General features: G+C 45.0%; 1 protein-coding gene across 1 annotated transcript in view; it reads right to left on the bottom strand.

Moving 5' to 3' along the window:
- Positions 1-12,224: 12,224 nt before the first annotated feature.
- The window catches only part of TGM3 (transglutaminase 3), a 35,387-nt gene continuing 25,763 nt past the window's right edge, over positions 12,225-21,848 (bottom strand). The window contains exons 9-12 of the mRNA XM_060078202.1: positions 18,725-19,033; positions 16,229-16,386; positions 12,752-12,885; positions 12,225-12,372 (exon numbers count right to left, since the gene is read on the bottom strand). Coding sequence (XP_059934185.1) covers positions 12,225-12,372; positions 12,752-12,885; positions 16,229-16,386; positions 18,725-19,033 — 749 coding nt within the window. The remainder of the gene's footprint in view (positions 12,373-12,751; positions 12,886-16,228; positions 16,387-18,724; positions 19,034-21,848) is intronic.

Below are 21,848 nucleotides of genomic sequence, written 5' to 3'. Positions count from 1 at the left end.
GAGAGCTGAGTTCAGGACATTGGTCCACAAGAGTCCTCCAAGCTACATGTAATATCAAATGGTGAAAGCTCTCCCAGATATCTCCATATCAATGCTAAGACGCAGCTCCACTCAACGACCAGCAAGCTACACTGCTGTACTTCCTATGCCAAACAACTAGCAAGACAGGAATACAACCCCACCCATTAGCAGAGAGGCTGCCTAAAATCATAATAAGGTCACAGACACCGCAAAACACACCACTGGACATGGTCCTGCCCATCAGAAAGACAAGATCCAGCCTCATCCACCAGAACACAGGTACTAGTCCCCTCCACCAGGAAGCCTACACAACCCACTGAACCAACCTTAGCCACTGGGGGCAGACACCAAAAACAACAGAAACAATGAACCTGCATCCTGTGAAAAGGAGGCCCCAAACACTGTAAGTGAAGCAAAATGTGAAGACAGAGAAACACACAGCAGATGAAGGAGCAAGGTAAAACCCACCAGACCAAACAAATGAAGAGGAAATAGGCAGTCTACTGGAAAAAGAATTCAGAATAATGATAGGAAGGATGATCCAGAATCTTGGAAACAGAATGGAGAAAATACAAGAAACGTTTAACAAGGACCTAGAAGAACTAAACAACAAACAAACAATGATGAGCAACACAATAAATGAAATTAAAAATTCTCTAGAAGGAATCAATAGGAGAATAACTGAGGCAGAAGAACGAATAAGTGACCTGGAAGATGAAATAGTGGAAATAACTACCACAGAGAAGAATAAAGACAAAAGAATGAAAGAAGGGAATACAGTCTCAGAGACCTCTGGGGCAACATTAAATGCACCAACATTCAAATTACAGGGGTCCTGGAAGAAGAAGACAAAAAGAAAGTGACTGAGAGAATATTTGAAGAGATTATAGTTGAAAACTTCCCTAATATGGGAAAGGAAATAGTCAATCAAGTCCAGGAAGCGCAGAGAGTCCCATACAGGATAAATCCAAGGAGAATCATGCCAAGACACATATCAATCAAATTATCAAAAATTAAACACAAAGAATAAATATTAAAAGCAGCAGGGAAAAAAAACAAATAACATACAAGGGAATCCCCATAAGGTTAACAGCTGATCTTTCAGCAGAAACTCTGCAAGCCAGAAGAGAGTGACAGGACATATTTAAAGTGATGAAAGGGAAAAACCTACAACCAAGATTACTCTACCCAGCAAGGACCTCATTCAGAGATCATTGATGGAGAAATTAAAACCTTTACAATCAAAAGCTAAGAGAAGTCAACACCACCAAACCAGCTTTATAACAAATGCTAAAGGAACTTTGCTAGGCAGGAAAAACAAGAGAAGGAAAAGACCTAAAATAACAAACCCAAAACTATTAAGAAAATGGCAATAGGAACATACGTATTGATAATTACCTTAAATGTAACTAGATTAAATGCTCCAACCAAAAGACATAGACTGGCTGAATGGATACAAAAACAAAATGCGTATATATGCTGTCTACAAGCGACCCACTTCAGACCTAGGGACACATACAGACTGAAAGTAAGGGGATGGAAAAAGATATTCCATGCAAAGGAAAATCAAAAGAAAGCTGTAGTAGCAATTCTCATATCAGACAAAATAGACTTCAAAATAAAGAGTATTACAAGAGACAAAGAAGGACACTACATAATCATCAAAGGGATCATTCCAAGGAGAAGAAAAAACAATTATAAATATATATGCACCCAACATAGGAGCACCTCAATACACAAGGCAAATGCTACAGCCATAAAAAGGGAAATCGACACTAACACAACCATAGTAGGGGACTTTAACACCCCACATTCACCAATGGACAGATCATCCAAAATGAAAATAAATAAGGAAACACAAGCTTTAAATGATACATTAAACAAGATGGACTTAATTGATATTTATAGGACATTCCATCCAAAAACAACAGAATACACTTTCTTCTCAAGTGCTCATGGAACATTCTCCAGGATAGATCATATCTTGGGTCACAAAGCAAGCCTTGGTAAATTTAAGAAAATTGAAATTGTATCAAGTATCTTTTCCAACCACAACGCTATGAGACTAGATATCAATTACAGGAAAAAATCTGTAAAAACCACAAACACATGGAGGCTAAACAATACACTACTTAATAACCAAGAGATCACTGAAGAAATCAAAGAGAAAATCAAAAAATACCTAGAAACAAATGACAATGAAAAGAAAACGACCCAAAACCTATGGGATGCAGCAAAAACAGTTCTAAGAGGGAAGTTTATAGCAATACAATCCTACCTCAAGAAAGAAGAAACATCTCAAGTAAACAACCTAATCTTACACCTAAAGCAATTACAGAAAGAAGAAGAACAACAAAAAAAGAAACCCCAAAGTAAGCAGAAGGAAAGAAATCATAAAGATTAGAGCAGCAATAAATGAAAAAGAAATAAGGAAACAATAGCAAAGATAAATAAAACTAAAAGCTGGTTCTTTGAGAAGATAAACAAAACTGATAAACCATTAGCCAGACTCATCAAGAAAAAAAGGGAGAAGACTCAAATCAATAGAACTAGAAATAAAAAAGGAGAAGTAACAACTGACACTGCCGAAATACAAAGGAACATGAGAGACTGCTACAAGCAATTATATGCCAATAAAATGGACAACCTGAAAGAAATGGACAAATTCTTAGAAAAGCACAACATTCCAAGATTGAACCAGGAAGAAATAGAAAATATAAACAGACCAATCACAAGTAATGAAATTGAAACTGTGATTAAAAATCTTCCAACAAACAAAAGTCCAGGACCAGATGGCTTCACAGGTGAATTCTATCAAACATTTAGAGAAGAGCTAACACCTATCCTTCTCAAACTCTTCCAAAATACAGCAGAGGGAGGAACACTCCCAAACTCAATTCTACAAGGCCACCATCATCCTGATACCAAAACCAGACAAAGATGGCACAAAGAAAGAAAACAACAGGCCTATATCACTGATGAACATAGATGCAAAAATCCTCAACAAAATACTAGCAAAGAGAATCCAACAACACACTGAAAGGATCATACACCATGATCAAGTGGGGTTTATCCCAAGAATGCAAGGATTCTTCAACATATGAAAATCAATCAATGTGATAAACCATATTAACAGATTGAAGAAGAAAAAACATATGATCATCTCAATAGAGGCAGAAAAAGCTTTTGACAAAATTCAACACCCATTTATGATAAAAACCCTCCAGAAAGTAGGCATAGAGGGAACTTACCTCAACATGATAAAGGCCATATATGACAAACCCACAGCCAACATCGTCCTCAAAGGTGAAAAACTGAAACCATTTCCACTAAGATCAGGAGCAAGACAAGGTTGTCCACTCTCACGACAGTTATTCAACATTGTTTTGGAAGTTTTAGTTGCAGCAATCAGAGATGAAAAAGAAATAAAAGGAATGCAAATCGGAAAAGAAGAAGTAAAACTGTCACTGTTTGCAGATGACATGATACTATACATAGAGAATCCTAAAGATACCACCAGAACGCTACTAGAGCTAATCAATGAATTTGGTAAAGTAGCAGGATACAAAATTAATGCACAGAAATCTCTTGCATTCCTATACACTAATGATGAAAAATCTGAAAGAGAAGTTAAGGAAACAGTCTCATTTACCAATGCAACAAAAAGAATAAAATACCTAGGAATAAACCTACCTAAGGAGACAAAAGACCTGTATGCAGTAAACTATAAGACACTGATGAAAGAAATTAAAGATGATACCAACAGATGGAGAGATATACAATGTTCTTGGATTGGAAGAATCAACATTGTGAAAATGACTCTCGTACCCAAAGCAATCTACAGATTCAATGCAATCCTTAGCAAACTACCAATGGCCTTTTTCACAGAATAGAGCAAAAAATTTCACAATTTGTATGGAAACACAAAAGACTCCGAATAGCCAAAGCAATCTTGAGAAAGAAAAAAGGAGCTGGAGGAATCAGGCTCCCAGACCTCAGACTATACTACAAAGCTATAATAATCAAGACAGTATGGTACTGGCACAAAAACTGAATTATAGATCAATGGAACAGGATAGAAAGGCCAGAGTTAAACCCACGCACATATGGTCACCTTATTTTTGATAAAGGAGACAAGAATATACAATGGAGAAAAGACAGCCTCTTCAATAAGTGGTGCTGGGAAAACTGGACAACTACATGTAAAAGAATGAAATTAGAACACTCCCTAACATCATACACAGAAATAAACTCAAAATGGATTAAAAACCTAAAGGTAAGGCCAGACACTATAAAACTCTTAGAGGAGAACAGGCAGGACACTCTATGACATAAATCACAGCAAGATACTTTTTGAACCACCTCCTAGAGAAATGGAAATAAAATAAATAAACAAAAGGGACCTAATGAAACTTAAAAGCTTTTGCACAGCAAAGGAAATCATAAACAAGACAAAAGACAACCCTCACAGTGGGAGAAAATATTTGCAAATGAAGTAACTGACAAAGGATTAACCTCCAAAATTTACAAGCAGTTCATGCAATTCAGTATCAAAAAAACAAAAAACCCAATCCAGAAATGGGTAGAAGACCTAAATAGACATTTCTCCAAAGAAGATATACAGATTGCCAACAAACACATGAGAGAATGCTCAACATCACTAATCATTAGAGAAATGCAAATCAAAACAACAATGAGGTATCACCTCACACCAGTAAGAATGGCCATCATCAAAAAATCTACAGGGCTTCCCTGGTGGCGCAGTGGTTGAGAGTCCGCCTGCCGATGCAGGGGACACAGGTTCATGCCCAGGTCTGGGAAGATCACTTCACATGCTGCGAAGTGGCTGGGCCCGTGAGCCATGGCCGCTGAGCCTGCACGTCCGGAGCCTGTGCTCCACAACGGGAGAGGCCACAACAGTGGGAGGCCCACGTACCGCAAAAAAAAAAAAAAAAAAAAAAAAAAAATCTACAGAACAATAAATGCTGGAGAGGGTGTGGAGAAAAGGGAAGCCTCTTGCACTGTTGGTGGGAATGTAAATTGATACAGCCACTATGGAGAACAGTATGGAGGTTCCTTAAAAAACTAAAAATAGAACTACTATACGACCCAGCAATCCCACTACTGGGCATATACCCCGAGAAAACCATAATTCAAAAAGAGTCATGTACCACAATGTTCATTGCAGCTCTATTTACAGTAGCCAGGACATGGAAGCAAGTTAAGTGTCCACTGACAGATGAATCGATAAAGAAGATGTGACACATATATACAATGGAATATTACTCAGCCATAAAAAGAAATGAAATTTAGTTATTTGTAGTGAGGTGGGTGGACCTAGAGTCTGTCCTACAGAGTGAAGTAAGTCAGAAAGAGAAAAACAAATACCGTATGCTAACACATATATATGGAATCTAAAAAAAAAAAAAAGTTCTGAAGAACCTAGGGGCAGGACAGGAATAAAGACACAGATGTAGAGAAAGTCCTCAAGGACACAGGGAGGGGGAAGGGTAAGCTGGGACGAAGTGAGAGAGTGGCATGGACTTATAAATACTACTAAATGTAAAATAGATAGCTAGTGGGAAGCAGCCGCATAGCACCAGGGAGATCAGCTCGTTGCTTTGTGACCACCTAGAGGGATGGGATGCGGGGTCGGGGGAAAGCAGAGTGGGGAGGTGTGGGTATTTATGTGTGTGTATGGTTGAATCACCTTTTTGTAGAGCAGAAACTGTCGCACCATTGTGGAGCAATTGTACTCCAAAAAAGATGTTAAAAAAAAAATCTGTGCAACTCAAAAAAAAAAAAAAGAAAAAAAAGAAATCAATTACTGTAGCCCATTACATCAATAAGCTAAAGAAGAAAAATCACATGTCACATCAATGGATGCAGAAAAGACATTTGCCAAAATGCAACACTCATTTCAAACCTTTAGTAAACCAGGAATCGGGGGAACTTTTCAATTTGATAAAGAACATCTACAAAATAGCTAGCATCATACTAGAAGGTTTCTCACTAAGAGCAGGAACAAGGCAAGGATGTCTCCTCTCACCACTTTTTTTTCAATATTGGATGTTCTGGCTAATGCAGTAAGAAAAGGAAATGAAAGGTGTACAGATTGTGAAGGAAGAAATAAAGCTATCTTTGTTCATAAATGACATTATTATTTATGCAGAAAATCTGAAAGAATCAGCCACAACAACAGCAAACTCCTGGGACTAAGAAGCTATTATAGCAAGGTTGCAGGATTTAAAGCTAATATAAAAAAAATCAATCATTTTCCTATATACCAACAATGAAAAGTGGAATTTGAAATTTAAAAAACCATAATATTATTTAATTTAACAGCCTCCAAAATAAAATAGATAAAATGCTAAGAAAATATATACAAGATCTATACAAGGAAAACTACAAAACTCTAATGAAGAAATCAAAGTACTAAATATAGGACAGATATTCCATGTTTATGGATAAGAAGACTTAATATTGACAAGATATCAGTTCTTCCTAACTTGATCTGTAGATTCAAAGCAATCCCCATTAAAATCTCATTGAGTTATTTTGTGGATATCAACAAAATGATTCTAAAGTTTATATGGAGAGGCAAAAGACCCAGAATAGCCAGCACAGCACTGAAGGAGAAGAACAACGTCAAAGGACTGACACTACTCAACTTCAAGACTTGCTATAAAGCTACAGTTATCAACACAATGCGGTATTGGTGAAAGAATAGACAAATAGATCAGTGGAATGGAAAAGAGAGCCCAGAAATAGAATCACATAAATATAGTCAACTGATCTTTGACAAAGGAGCAAAGACAATTCAATGGAGAAAAGATAATCCTTTCAACAAAGGATTCTGAAACAACTGGACGTCTACATGCAAAAAAAATGAATCTAGACACAGACTTTGTACCATTCACAAAAATTAACTCAAAATGAATCACAGACCTAAATGTAAGATGCAAAACTCTAAAACTCCTAGAAGATAACATAAGGGAAAATCTAGATGACCCTGGGTTTGGCAACGACTTTATTTATTTTTACTTAAAAAAATTTTTTTTGGCTGCACTGAGCAAGATGCAGCATCTTAGTTCCCCCACCAGGGACTGAACCCAGGCCTCCTGCAGTGCTGCAGTGGAAGCACGGAGTCCTAACCACTGGACCGCCAGGGAAGTCCCTGGCAATGACTTTTTAAATACAACACCAAAGGCATGATCCATGAAAGAATTAATAAGCTGGACTTGATCAAAATGAATAATTTCTCACCTACAAAAGACACTGTCAAGAGAATGAGAAGACAGCCACAGACTAGTAGAAAATATTTGCAAATGACATATCTAATAAAGAACGGTTATCCAAAATATACAAAGAACTCTTGAAGCTCAACAATAAGAAAACAAATAACCTGATTAAAATAAAGGCTAAATACATTTAGCAGACACCTCACTAGAGAAGATATATAGATGACAAGTATGCATATGAAAAGATACTCGACTTCATATGTCATCAGGGAAATGCAAATTAAAACAATGAGATACCATTACATATCTATCAGAATGGCCAAAATCCAGAACACTACCAATACCAAATGCTGATGTGGGTGTGGAGCAATAGGAACTCTCATTCATTGCTGGTGGAAATGCATAATGCTACTTTGGAAGAGAATTTGGCAGTCTCTTATAAAACTAAGTATACTGTTATTACATGATCCAGCAATTGGGCTCCTTGATATTTGCTCAAAGGAGTTGAAAACTTATGTCCACACAAAATTCTGCCCATGTATGTTTATAGAAACTCTACTGATATTTGCCATAATTTGGAAGCATCCAAGATGTCCTTCAGCGGGTGAATGGATGAACAAACTGTGGCACATCTAGACAAAAGAATATTATTCAGAAATAAACTATCAAGTCATGAAAAGACTTAGAGGAAACTTAAATGCATATTACTAAGTGAAAGAAGCCTGGCTGACAAAACTACTTACTGTATGATTTCAACTATGTGGCATTCTGGAAAAAGCAAAACTATGGAGACAGGAAGAGGATCAGTGGTTGCCAGGTGTTAGAGGAGAAGGAGGGTACTATAATGGTGGATACATACATGTTATTATAAAGTTATCCAAACCCATAGAATGTACAACACCAAGAGTGAACCCTAATGTAAAACTATGAACTTTGGGTGATAATGATGTTTCAATATAGGCTCATCAATTGTAACAAATGTACTATAGGCTCATCAATTGTAACAAGTATACTATTCTAGTAGGGATATTGATAATGGGGGAGGCTATGCATATGTGGGGGCAGGGGGTATATGAGAAATATCTGTGCCTTCTGTTCAATTTTGCCGTGAATCTAAAACTACTCTAAAAAATAAAGTCCATTTAAAAAGAAAGTTGAAAAGACAAAAATAAGAATAACAATGATTTGCCACTCAAGAATGCTATACAGGATTCAGTAAGATAACGGACATGAAACACTGAGCACAATATCTGGCACATAGTAGGCAATCAATAAATTTTTTAAAATCCTCGAACAGTGACTTACAGATTTTACACTCTCAATGAATGTTAGATATTATAATTTTTTAGTACTTCCAATTAGTCACTTTATTCATTCATTTGTTTGTTCAACTACAGTCTCATTCACCTCTTTGGTCTTTAATGAATATCTATGGGTACTTAATCTACACCAGACACTGCTAAGTGTGGAGGGCTAAAGGAAACCTGGTTCTTGCCCATGACAAGTACATAGTCTAAGATGGGGAGAGGGATGTACAAAGGCCCAGATGACTTTAAGCCAAAGTGGTCTAAAAAGACATGTGCACAGTGAAGGGAATTGTAGATGAAGGAGGGGCCAGCTGTGTATGGGTGCAGCAAGGTGGGGAGGGATACGGAGAAGGTTTCTCAGAAGAGGGGATATTTCACTGGAAAGGGCAAGGATGTATGCATGGAAATGGAGAAAAATGGTTCCTTTGCTGTATAACAAACCACAGGAAAACATAGTGACAAAACAACCACCTGCTCTGTGGCTTGTTAGGCTCCTGGACAGTTTCTGTTGGTCTTCACTCCAAATTCAATTTCTTTGACAGATATGGGGAATATCTACTTTTCTTGAATGAATTTTGATAGTCTGTGTCTTTCAAGGAATTCATTTTATCTAAGTTGTCTGATTTATTGGCATAACATTGTTCATAATATTCCTTTACTTCCTTTAAATAGCTGCAGGTGCTTTCATTCCTGATATTTGTAATTTGTGTATTTTTTATTTTTTCCCAATCAGTTTGGCTAGAGATACATCAATGTTATTCATTTCAAACAACCCACTTTTAGATTCATTGGCCAGTGGGATGTTTGCAGAAGTGAAATGCATAATTTCAACTTTTGACTTTCAGATTGGGAAGGAGGGAGCCCATCTATTCCCCTTTTCTTCCTTCCTGCTGGATGGCCTGTGGGCTTTTGCCTTGAGCTGGAAGAACCACCTAGAATTGATAGGTGGAAGCTATGTGTGGAGGATGACAGCATTGTAAGACAAGGAAGCCTGTGTCCCTGAGCTGCTTCCCTTGGCTCTTATATGACAGAAATTAATGCCCATTCTGTTTAGGACCCTGGCAGTTTGAGTTTCCCTGCTATGGCTGCTGAGCATATATCCTAACAAATAAAGCAAGGTCACCTAATTCTAGGGTTCAGCTAGCAGGCCGACTGCATCTCACATGTTGCTACAACCTCTAACTTCTGTTCTACCAGAAATAAACATGGCACTGTGGCCTCTGCCTGTTATTCCTTTGTTTTATTGCTAAAATCCTTCAGAACCCAAATTGGGGGGGCGGGGTGTTTAGACATAGCTCTAAGACACATGTGTTTGGTGTTGGTTACAAACTCCCCATGGATTTTTAATGACACACCTTAGGAGGCTCCCTTGAGGATGGAAACCCAAAGGCAGGGATTCTGCTCTTGTTGGTTTTTTTTTTTTTTTTTGCAGTACGCGGGCCTCTCACTGGTGTGGCCTCTCCCGCTGTGGAGCACAGGCTCCGGACACGCAGGCTCAGTGGCCATGGCTCACGGGCCCAGCCACTCCACGGCATGTGGGATCTTCCCGGACCGGGGCACGAACCCGCATCCGCGGCATCGGCAGGCGGACTGTCAACCACTGCGCCACCAGGGAAGCCCTCTTGTTGGTTTTTAATCTCTCTGGACAGAGCCTGGCAGAAAGCAGGCACTCAGGAGACGCTTGCTGACAGGGCTGTTGCTTGAGGGATTTAAAGTTGGGGGCAGACCTCATGTGGATGGGAGGAAATGGAAACCTCTGGATTTCCTTTTTTCTAATAGAAACCGGAGCAGAAGTCTGCCTATTTCACTCTGCCCCTCCTCACTGGGGACTGGTGCCTATCTCCAGGCCAAATCAAGGGGTATTTGAGAGAGTGGCAAGGCTCCAAGTGGAGAGACGAGCTTCCCCCTCCACAGCTGGGGGCCTGGTGTCCTGCAGAGACTGGGAGGCCCAGCCGCATTCAGACACCAGAACTGGGCCCTGGTGAGAGCTCCTTGACACCAGGAGCAAGTATGGACACAGGTTCTGGTGCTGACTGCCCACCTGGGGCACTTGGAGGTGGGAAGCTGAGGCTGGACCAGCTTGAGATGCAGAAGGGGGAGAGGAGGCGGCTGCGGCAGGGCAGTGGAGCCCATGAAACGGAACTGGGCTCAAACCATCACAATAGGACCACTACTTCCAGAGCAGTTAGCGGTAGGGGAGAACCTCCAGAGGCCGAGTCTGAGGGGCATGTTGACCACATTGGAGACATGCAACCCAGAAAGCCTGCGCTTACATGCCAGCCACGCGGTGGGCTTCTGTGGCCAGGCTGCATCAACACCAGTGAAATCGAACTTTGTCATTTTTCTCGTAATTTCCTCTCTCCCTTCTCCAACTCTGATGGATCAGGCAACAAGAGGGGAAGGAGGAAGGAAGAGGGGGCATGCACAGTGCCTCCTTCTGCAAGCCCAGGTCAGGCCTGAGCTGAGCATAGGGCAGAAGCTTTGAGCTGGATGTGAGACTGAAGCTTCTGTGTAGATTGGACTGGTCCCTTATATCCAAACAGGGAGGCATGATTGCCAAAATGGGGTTAGTCAGCACCAGTGACGGAAAGCTCTGGGATCTGCTTGGGGTTATTTCAAGGGGCAAAGACTGAGGAATCCTAAGAGCATGTGTGAAGGCAGAGAAGGTTCTGGTGGAGTTAGCAGGGTTCTGGCTGCAAGAGGAGGAGTGTGCCACAAGTTGGGGTGAGTCCAGTGTGAGCAGAGGTTGGGCCACCAACCACACCTGCTCTGTGAAAGGGTTCCAGTGAAGATTTTGAAGTCCGTTCTCACTCTGACGCCTGTAGAGACCCTGGAAGAGTTTGCCTGGCTACACAGAGAGTGCCCGAAGTCTGCCTGGACAAGACGCTCCCTCCAAGGCTCTCCCTGCCTGCTCCAAGGCAGCCAATCAGTTTTTGGACATCATCTTAGAGAGGTTTCCTAAACTGATTTGAAACGTCTCCCTAGTTTTGCACTTGGAGCCACACAGAACAAGCTCACTCCTCTTGGACACTGGAACGTAGAGAGCACGGCCTCCCCAAGGCCATCTATCCTCCAAAAGGACATGGCCCCAGCCCCGCTCTCTCCGTCTCCACCACCTTAGTTGAAGCAGCAGTCCTGTAAAGTCAGTGCTGTGTGATCACGCTCTTTTAAACATTTATTTTGAGGGTGCGGTTGTGAGTGTTACAACAGATGGCTAACCATCATCCCCCCACCTCCATAGTGGCCTAAGAGAGGAGTAGGAATGTGCCAACTGCAGGCTGGGGATCAGCAAACAGTCCAGACCATCTTCTCCCCCCGTATCCATTTGGAGAGCCGCTGGGTCAGGTGCCACTCCATGCCCACAGCATTGAGGGTATAAGGGTTGAGCAGGGTCATGGAGCTCACAGAGCGGGCAGTGTTGAGGAGAAGCTTGGGGAATGTGCAAAAGTGATCAAGCCGCAGGCCAGGGTGAAACCAGCCCAGCCTGGGAGCAAGGGAGGGGTGTGTGCTGGAGCCTGGAGGTTGGCGTCCAGGCCGCCTTGGGGGACGGAGTGAGTTTCCCAGGCTGGACAGTGTGTGTGGGCAGGGGGCTCACTCCACAGTTGAGCCCTGCCTGCCCCGTGTTCCCAAGTTTGTATGGGGCCACCTGGGCCCTTCACTCGTTCACTTTGATGGACACCATGCTCTTGATTGCGGAGAATTTGTTGCAGGAGAGGTTGGCGAAGAGATACTTGGTGCCACTCCGGGTGGGCAGGACCTCAAAAGTCACTTGGGACTGCTTCCTGGGGTGCAGGGTTGGCATGCTGATGGGGAAAGGCAGGAGTCAGCGTGAGGCCTCAAGTCCTGCTCTGGTCAAGGTCACTGCTCCTTCAACTCCCTCTAGCTGCCACCCTGGGTCATCAAACCCCTTCAGCTCTGGGACCCCTCAGCAGGGGAAGGGTCAGTGGGTGGATCCCATGATCTCCCCAAAATATGAGGACCAGCTCCAAGCTCTGGTGACCTGGACTTCCCTTGATTTCAAGTTTGGTGAACCTCCAAACCAAATGCAAACGTGTATCCCTATGTGCAGATTCCCAAGTTCAGAGGCTAGAGGAGTTCTGTCTGCCCTGCCCCGGGCTCTGGGGAGGGCCCCTCTACCCCCCCTCCCACCATCCCACACTGGACCCTCAGCCTGGGACTCACTCGATCTTGAGGGTGCCCAGCAGCAGGCCGCTCCCCTCCACTATCAGCTTGCAGTCCTTCACCACCTCATCCAGCGGGTTGGAGAAGAGCACCTGCACGGTCACAGGCTTTTGCACCTGCGCCTGGTTCAGCACCTGTGGGGAGAGGGGTTGACAGAGTCAGGGCTGGGCTGTTCATTTCATCTGCCCTTGATGAGAGGCCAATGGGGCTGCGCCGGAGGCTTGGGGATGGGGAGGATGTTGCTGAGGACAAAGGAAGGGAGGCTAACCATCCTTAGGAGGTTTATTCCTCCTAAGTTCCAGCGACATCATGCAGGGAGTTCCTAGGAAATTGCTGTCATCCCCAGGATACAGACAGGACACCCAGGCGTGGAGGAGAAGCAGCACATCGCAGCGGCTGAGAGGGCTTAAATTCCCAGCCGGGTTCACGGGCCCTTTCTCAGTTCACCTCGGGCAGGGTAGCCCCCACTGCCAAGGGCGTGGCACATGTGGTCTGCACAGGGTCCTTGATCAGGGGCTGGAGAAACCTAGGTTTCTGGTCAGAGAAGCGCCCTGGACTAGTTGTTTGCTCCCAAAGATGAAAGCTTGTGCTCCTGCTGAAAAGCTGCCAAGCTTGGGCAGGTACGTCATCTCCCTGGGCCTTGACTCTCTCCCTGATGAAGAGGGCCGATCCCTCCCCTCTTCCCTCCCTGGGCTACAAGGGACCAAAAGAGATCATGGATGCAGAAGAAAGCGCTTTGGAAACAGAAACCGAAACTGGGTGACTGGTGGATTTCTTTTCTCTGTTGAGGATCCTTAGAGGCCGCTGCTTTTTGTTCATTTGGTTTTTTTTTTTTTTTTTTTTTTTTCTTGCCACCAATTCTCACTACAACCCTTTTACAGTAATAAATCTGCAGTTCAGGTTGATTCAATAGCCAAGGCCTTTCTGGTTCCAGAGCCATTTGCTCTTCTTGCTAGACCCTGCAATGCCTGCCAATAATTTGTGCATAACTGAAACATTTTAGAGACCACGATCTATACCATAATTTCTCCCATGGAATGCATTTAAGTGTATGACAAGATTTGAAGAATGAAGCATAATTTTATGTCATTGGGACACAAGGGTACATAAACGGTGCCATATTTTTCACACTGATATTCAATTTGGGATTTTTGTGTATTTGTTTTCCTTTCTTTATTGTTGCTTACCACCCTGTCCTATTGACCTAAATCTGTGCATGCACCCAAAGAAGAGGATAAGAGTCACCAGAAGACTGTGTCTGATTGTCAGTAGGTCATGGGCCAACGTGAAGGACATCACCCTTTGGAACAAAGTTCAGATTGTATGGTCTGGTTCTAAAGTCCTCAATGTCTACTCCCAATCAGCGTCAAGTAAGATAATAGGATTTTACCCAAATTATTATCTTTTCATACAGATCACCCACGTGCCCTGCTCTGAGCGAGCTATGCATTGATTCATTCAATCAAGATGAGATTGTCTTGATTCTCTGAAGGCTGAAGTAAGGAGAGGTTGCATTAAGAGCAAATTCACACAAAGATACCCAAAAGAAGAAAGAGCAGATGCCCTTTAAAAAGATTAAATAAGAAAGTTTTTGATGGAATATTTCCAGGCTGTGTGTATTCTGATTTTCTTTTAAAAGATGTTACACTCTCTTGAAAGACAAAGCTGATTTGATATGGAAGTCTAAAAGATGTAGAGTAAAAGTATTGAATAAAAGAGAAAGCTATAAGCAGTTTTGAGGATATTGGATAAGGGAATATAATGGGGGGAAACTAACTTCATTTAAACACTGATAATTTTTATGCAGAATGTTTCATTTCACAGCCTGATGAGTGGGAAATGACACTTGCTACCTGTCATTCTACAGGGATGGGGTGCATTTCTTGGAAACGTCCTGGGAAGCAGGAGAAGCTTCTACACTCAGGGGACAATCATGGATTGAGGATGAAAACTCGGTGGGCAGGAAAGAAGGCGAGCCTGGAGCTCAGGAGCTCTGTTCTAGTCCTGCCCAATGGTGGGGGGGGGTGGGTTGTTTCTGTTTCACAACCACTGTGATGGGCCCACAACAGGGGTGGCACTCCCTCCCTAGCCCTGGAGGTGACGGACCACCCCCCTCCCCTTATTCTGAAGCACAGTCTAGACTAACCAGGACAATGATAGAGCTCTATTGCAGGCTAGCTGCATGGAGTGGGTGCCCTGCATCCCCCTGCCCTTTGTCTGACATTAGGAACCTCTGAAGCTGGGATGTAGCTTAGGGAGGGTGGGACTAGGGCAGCCACAAGTACTCTAGAAATCTGGGGCTAGGGAGGCTAGTGGCACTGCGATGGGAAAAAAAAAACAGGCAATCTCTGTCTAGACCGCTGGTGCAGATGGTACAGCAGACTTGGGAGGAGCCTCGGGAGGACCCATGGAGCTCTCTATGGGATCCCATGGGAAGACCCCATCTTCCTGACCCATTTATCTTCCTGTCCTTCCTTGCCAGGCTCTCACTCCTCAGATTTGTGTTGTCTGGCTCTGGCAGCCTCCACACTGGGCTGGGATTGGCGTGGGTAGGGACAGCCTTGGAGTCAGCCAAATACTTCCAGCCCCAGTGCTGAGGAAGGAACAGAATGGCACCAAGTCCCTCACGCCGACCTGCAAGCCCCCACATGCCTGGGCTCCTGAGAGGCAGCCTGGGAGCAGAGCCTGCAGCCAAAAAATGAGGCATCCTCATTCTCAACCACTGGGAAGATGCTGTTGCTGGCTGTGGACGTGCTGGATGACCTGGAAAGGGCCTGAGGTCTAGCCCTGGCTCTGGCAGTAACTGGAAATTCCCTTCTCCTCTCTGGGCCTCAGTTTACTGATATGTGAAATGGCAGGACGTGGGAGCTCGAGACTAGGTCTCCAAGAGTCCACAATCCTGTAACTCTGGGGTCTAGAGTTGGGAGATGCATGTTAGTTATGCCCATTTCTGATTTGCTCTACAAATGTGTCCGGGGTCTGGGCTGTGGGTTTCCCGCAGTGAGGACCCACCCCTTGTGGCCCCCTGTGATTCCCAAGCCTGGCACAGCCCAGGACACAGCAGATGTCCAGAGCAAGTGAGGTGAAGAGCCCCTCTGGCCATCCTCAGCTGGCATCCCCAGCGGGTCTAGAGCTGCAACCAAAGAAGCCACAGGGCAACGTGCCTGTGGATATTGCCAGACAGGGAGCAAGGATGCTACTTTTTTTTTTTTTGCCTTGTCACACAGCTTGCAGGATCTTAGTTCCCTGACCAGGGATTGAACCCACGCCCCCTGCAGTAAAAGCTCTGAGTCCTAGCCACTGGACCACTAAGGAAGTCCCAAGGATGCTACTCTGAGTGGAACTCTTGGCTGATCCATTTGGCAGAGGCTGGAGCCGAGCTGGGCCCGGTCCTCGGCCCGTCAGCAGGGGAGGGCCTTCTCTGTAGTCTGGAAGGGCTGGGCTGGCTGGAGAGGCACCCCTTCAGCACCCCTTTACCTCCAGGGTCAGGGTGGGGTTGTCCAGGATGATGTCCCTCTCCACCACCGCCTCTGTCTCGTCGCTGACCTCACACACGGCTGTGACCCGGATCATGTTGTCTGCCTTCAGGTACCTCTCATACAGAGCATATGCGATCTTTACAGGATGCCGTATTTCTGGAAGGAGAAGCCAGGGAGCAGAGTGAGAGGGAGTGGGGTCGAAACCTTAAAAGCTGATGCCAAGCCAAGTCGATGTGAGCTGGCTGGGAACATCTGCAGCCCAGGCTTGCCTGAGCCCTCCCTGCCAGGCCCTGTGGGAAACATCTGTCTGCTCTGGGCAGGCTGCAGAGCAGGGGCCAGGGGTAGCCCAGGACTCTGGCTGGATGGGTTCATAGGGGCTGAAGCCTCCTCCCTGTCCTGGAAAATATCAGAGGGCAAGTTTCCTTCTAAGGAGCAGGGGAAGAATACAAGTACTACCTCATTGCCCAGTGATGAAAACAGTAATGATGACAACACAATAATAACTAGCAAGGGAAGCCAGGGCTAAATAAGCGCCTGGGTCCTCCCCGGTCATCCAGTAGCCTGGGATTCTATGGCAACAGCATCTGGACCACCTCCCCACTTCCGGTCTCCCCTGCTTCCAAGACACTCACACACAACAGAAGATAGGCTTTAGAAGCACTTTCCCCCCCAAATCATGTCACTCTTCTTCCATGTCACTTCAAAAATCTTCCATGGCCCCTCGCTGCCTCAGGAATAAAGTGCAGAGCCCTCAGTATGGCCCTTCGTGACTCTGTCCCTCCAAAGAACGTTCCCTCCCATGCTTCTCATTGTCTTTTTGACAAAATAGGTACCTTATCACCTCCAAGCTTTGACTCACAAGGTCCCCTCAGATGGAAAGGCCTTCCCCAGCTTTCCTCCCTTTATCTGGCTCCTCCCCAAGCTTCAAGGCCCCTCTCTGACTCGCAGGGCAGGCAGCGAGGGTCCTCCCCTTCCAATGGGTGCAGGGCACTCCCCCCTCCCTTGTGCAGTCATGTTGGGTGGTCTGGGGGGGCCCCCGCATCCACAGGGTCATACACCCCTTGAGGAAAGTCTGTGAGGAAGGAGCTGTCTCTGCTTTTAGCACTGGAGGGGTTTACTTAGCCTGCCCCAAATGTGGAGACGCAGGCCCTTGCATCAGCTGGTCCAGCCCTCTTGGACAGTGAACTCTGAGGCTCAGAAAAAGAGGGGGACTTAACAGTGTCGCCCAGGAAGTAGGTGATGACGTCAGGCCTCCAGGACCGCTTCACTTGCCTCCTTCCTCTCCTCCCCAGTTCACTCTGCTGCCTCTGGCAGAAGCCTGGCTTTTTAAAAACCATTTATCTCACGTAAATTATTTGTGCTCTACAGAAATATCTCTTCCCTTGAGCTTTGAAGGTAAATAACAGCCAGGCAGTTGCTCTTGGTACGGGGAAGATTTCTGCTAAATTCTGCCAGAAGAGAGGTTGCTAGGGATGCTGCCTTCTGACAGGTGTAATACAGAGGTATTGCAGTTTCTCTGCAGACAGAATTCTTTCAAGATGGACTGTGTAATTAATCAGTTTTTATTAGTTCCTTATGTGAAGCAAATAGCACCCCCCCACCCTTGTTAATCTGCTTTGTATAAGTCCAGACTTTTCATAACAGCTTGAAGGATTTTGCCAATGTAGGCACACCTGCATTCTAATCCTTCCACAGCCCCAGACTCTCTCTCCTCTACTTTGGTCCCCTCCCGTCTATGCTACCCAGGAGTACAGAGTCACGGTTCCTCCCAGAGGCTCAGATCTCCAAAAAAACCTATCACTGTCGCTGGGAATCAAGAAATTCCACCCACCCATTGGCAGCTGTGGGGGAACATTGGAGAGGGTTCAAGACCTTGTGGTATATTGCAACCCTTCAAGGGTCAAACCCAGAAAGTGATTCATTGTGGGGTGGGGAGGGGTGGGGTAGGGTGGCAGCTGGTATGGGGGAGGGGTGGCAGCAATAAAACCTAGAAAATGGGTGGTGGCACTGGATTTAGCATTAGGAAATCTAGGACCAAGACTTGGCATTACCACCTGCTAGCTATGACACAATCTCTTAAGCGAGTCACAATCTCTCCAAGCCTCAGTTTCCACCTCTGTAAAACGGAATACTGAAATCTGTCCTTTTAGAAGGTCAAATGTGATAGTACATATGAATATATAAGGAAGTACTCTGCCCTCTGGGCAATGTGGTATGTACCTGTAAGGGGCATTTGCAGTGTGTCTATTAACTGCCAAAGCCTCCCTCCTTCTTCCCCCAGGGCATAAAAGGATTTTGGTTGGGAACACACTGGCTTGCACTGTTCACCATAATAGCAGCCTCCAAAACTTCAAAACCCCAGGCTTGACCACAGAGGCCATGTGCTGTTCCTTCTTTAATCAGTTGACTCAGTTCCAACAGGAACTCTCCAATCCCAAGAGAATACCAGCTACCTTGGGTGCAAGGTACCCCAGCAACCTACAGGATGAGTTACCTTCACTGGGACCCAGGGATAGGGTGACGGACTCCTTCCACACCTCGTGTACAAGTGTGCCATTGTAGACGATGGTCCAGGCTGTCATGTTCACCGTCACTGTCTTTGAATCACTCGTTAGGTTTTTGAGCATCAGGGCCAGGTTGACTTCTTTGCCCACTGTCAGTGTGCCAGTGATCTTGAACTTCCCGGAGATGCTGGGCTTCTGTTCCTCTTCTCTCAAGCTTCTTTCAGATGTTGGGACAAATGTCATGTAGGGTTTAAGTTTCCTCAAAGCCTTTTTAAACACTTGCCTTTCCTGGCTGGAACCTGTGTGGTGGGAAAAGAGAGAAGCACCTCAGGGACACGGTGGCAACCTGGACAAAGGACAGCATCCTGCCTGGAAGGGTGACCTGGAACTGACACTGGTTCTGCAGCTTGCACAACGATTCTGGTTCAAGCAAGTGTCTGACCTCTGCAGGTCTCCATTTCATTCTCCTTAATACAAGGCTCACATCCCAGCTGTTCCAATCAGCTCTAAATTTCCATGGAGATGTATGGAAAGGTGCAAAAAATTACTATATGGCTTGATATTTTGCTTAGGCTAATTAGGCTAGATCTCTCCCTTCCTTCCTTCCTCTCTTCCTCTCTTCCTTCCTTCTTTCTTTCTTTGGTAAGTGGTCCTTTGAGAGACAAAGAAAAAATAGATAATTTAAAAATAACAAAAACTGAGCTAAAAAAGATTACAATAAGTTCTTAAGTGAAAAAATGGTTATGATTTAGAATTAACTTCATTGAAAAAAATTTCAAACCAGTTTACCATGTTATTCTGCTTTGTTTCTAAAGATGCTTTGAGAACTGAAGAGTGGAACTTTTGTCCATGTCAGTTGATGAGAACTTCCCACAGTTGTTGTGGTTCCAGGTTATGACTAGTTTAAATTGTCAAGAGAGTTCAGGTTTCATAAACACAAAGGCTGAACCACAGGTTGGGTTTCTGATTCTGACTTGGGTCATGGGTGCTGCTGAATGTGATGCTATAAACAGTCCCTGGAGAATGGCCAAGATCATGGCCTAAAAATCACGGCTCTTGGGGTGCTAAGAGCTGATAACCAACTCCAAGCCTCTGAGTCAGGGTAGACCACACAGTGCACATAAGGCTCCCTGCCTGACCTGAAGATAGACCCACTATCAAGGAGAAGGTATTGACCTTCCAGGAACACAGACAGAGGTACACAAAGAATGACCATACGTTTGCCCCCGCCCCCTAACTTCCCCAACCAACCTGTGACATTTTAAGGCATCAGATGACTTATTAGAAGCGCTTTACAACCAACCTGTGAAATTTTAAGGCATCAGATGACTTATTAGAAGCGCTTTACAACCAACCTGTGAAATTTTAAGGCATCAGATGACTTATTAGAAGCACTTTACAATTTAGTGAGGTCTTTCCCATAAGTTAATGTAACAACTGGCAGAGACCCCAGAGGCCAACCTTTAGAGTTAAGGCCCTAAGAGGAGGAGCGACTGGCCCAAGGGACTGGTAATCTGGGAATTAGGGGCAGAAGGAGGGCCAGTCCCCAGAAGTCTAGACCTGAGTCTAGTAGTTCCTCCCACACACCTTACTGAAAAGAAGACAGGCAGCCAAATTACCCAGGCTGATGGCTCCTGGTGGGCTGGGTTCCCTTTGGTGCATTCCCATTCTCTAGCCGAGCTGTAAGTCCACACCCAGGTCTGATGGCTGTGCAGGGAGCTGAGCCTCTGTGCCCAGAACCTCGAAGCAGTTGTGTTATGCACAATGAGGCTCAGAGCCTACATAGCTACATAGGTCACCTGCCAGGCTTACTCAAGACCAAGCTTCCTGCTACTGTTTTCTCCCTTGGTGTTGCTGTTGCGCCAATGCTTAGCAGCCCATTTTATGAGTTTTTCCTCCCTGGGGCCATCAGACACAAGCTGGAATCATTAGGTAAGGAGGACTTGTCAACAACAGGCGGTGTGATCAACTCAGCTGTCACACAGGGGCTAGGTCATCGCCAGGGGTTCTGCAGGGATCCCCCAACCTGGATGTGGCCCCTTCCCATTGCTCAGGAGGTTTGGCTGGGACAGCCAGAGCCCCCAAGAAGCAGAATCAGGGTGTGACAGTCAGGTAAGGAACCCCACAGAATCACACAACCGTGTAAGCAGTGAACTTCAGAAGTCCCTCTGGGAGGTCATTCCAATGAGGTTACAGATGTTCAAGTTGATAAAAAAACATCACTGTTTATTAAGTCCTCACTATGTGCCAGGCACTGCCCTTGGCACTTTCTGTACACTAGCTCATTTAAATCCCACTGAAGACAGGCCTTGCTCTTCTCATTTTACAGGTGAGAAAACGAGGGATCAGAGAGGCTAAGAATCCTGCTTGAGGTTGCACGGTTATAAGGGGTAGGATGGAGTTCACCTCCTGCCCAGGGTTATCTTTTCCTTGGCCCCTACTCTTGTTCCTATATCATGACACTGTTGAGAATTCTTGTCACACACCGGCCTGTCCCCCTGGCCTGTGAGCTCTGCAGGGGCAGGGGCTCATCTGCAGGATACTTCCTGGCCTCCCAGAGCCAAGCGTGGGTGGGCACTTGGGGAGGTCTCAGTACATGTTTACTGACTGAGAGGAAGGCCATCTGACCTCAGCTGGGGGGAATGGCCTGCATAGGTGGACTGGGGTCCAACTGAGGGCACCAATCTCATCACCCTAGAGTCGTGCCTCAAAATGGCCACAAATACCACACCCAGAGGTTCATCCACCTGGACTTGGAGCCCACCTCCCCTGCTCAGCTTTCCTCTTTTGTAAATGGCAGCCAACAGCAGCAGCCAGCAGGGTACGGAGCTGTGGGGCTCACTTTGGGGGCACGTGGACACCTTCATGAGAGCACTTTTCTTGACACCTCAGAACCAACAGTGAGGATCAGCTGAAGGAACTATTTCAAAGTATTTTAGAAAGAGTGACATGTTGACCCCATTAAGGAGTGATTGGCCTGCTAGAGCAAGCGTTAATTCACTTTTGCCTGTTTCTAAAAATGAACATCACCTTCAAATGTAGAACTTTGGTCACTATTGAGACTCCTCAAAGAGATAAGTCTCTGACTCTGAAAGCAACTTCCTAAATAGAGCA

Source organism: Mesoplodon densirostris, chromosome 16 (genome assembly GCF_025265405.1).
Source record: "Mesoplodon densirostris isolate mMesDen1 chromosome 16, mMesDen1 primary haplotype, whole genome shotgun sequence".
In the NCBI taxonomy this organism is placed as follows: domain Eukaryota; kingdom Metazoa; phylum Chordata; class Mammalia; order Artiodactyla; family Ziphiidae; genus Mesoplodon; species Mesoplodon densirostris.
Note: the sequence above shows the minus strand (reverse complement) of the source record. Positions and strands in the feature narration are given on the sequence as shown.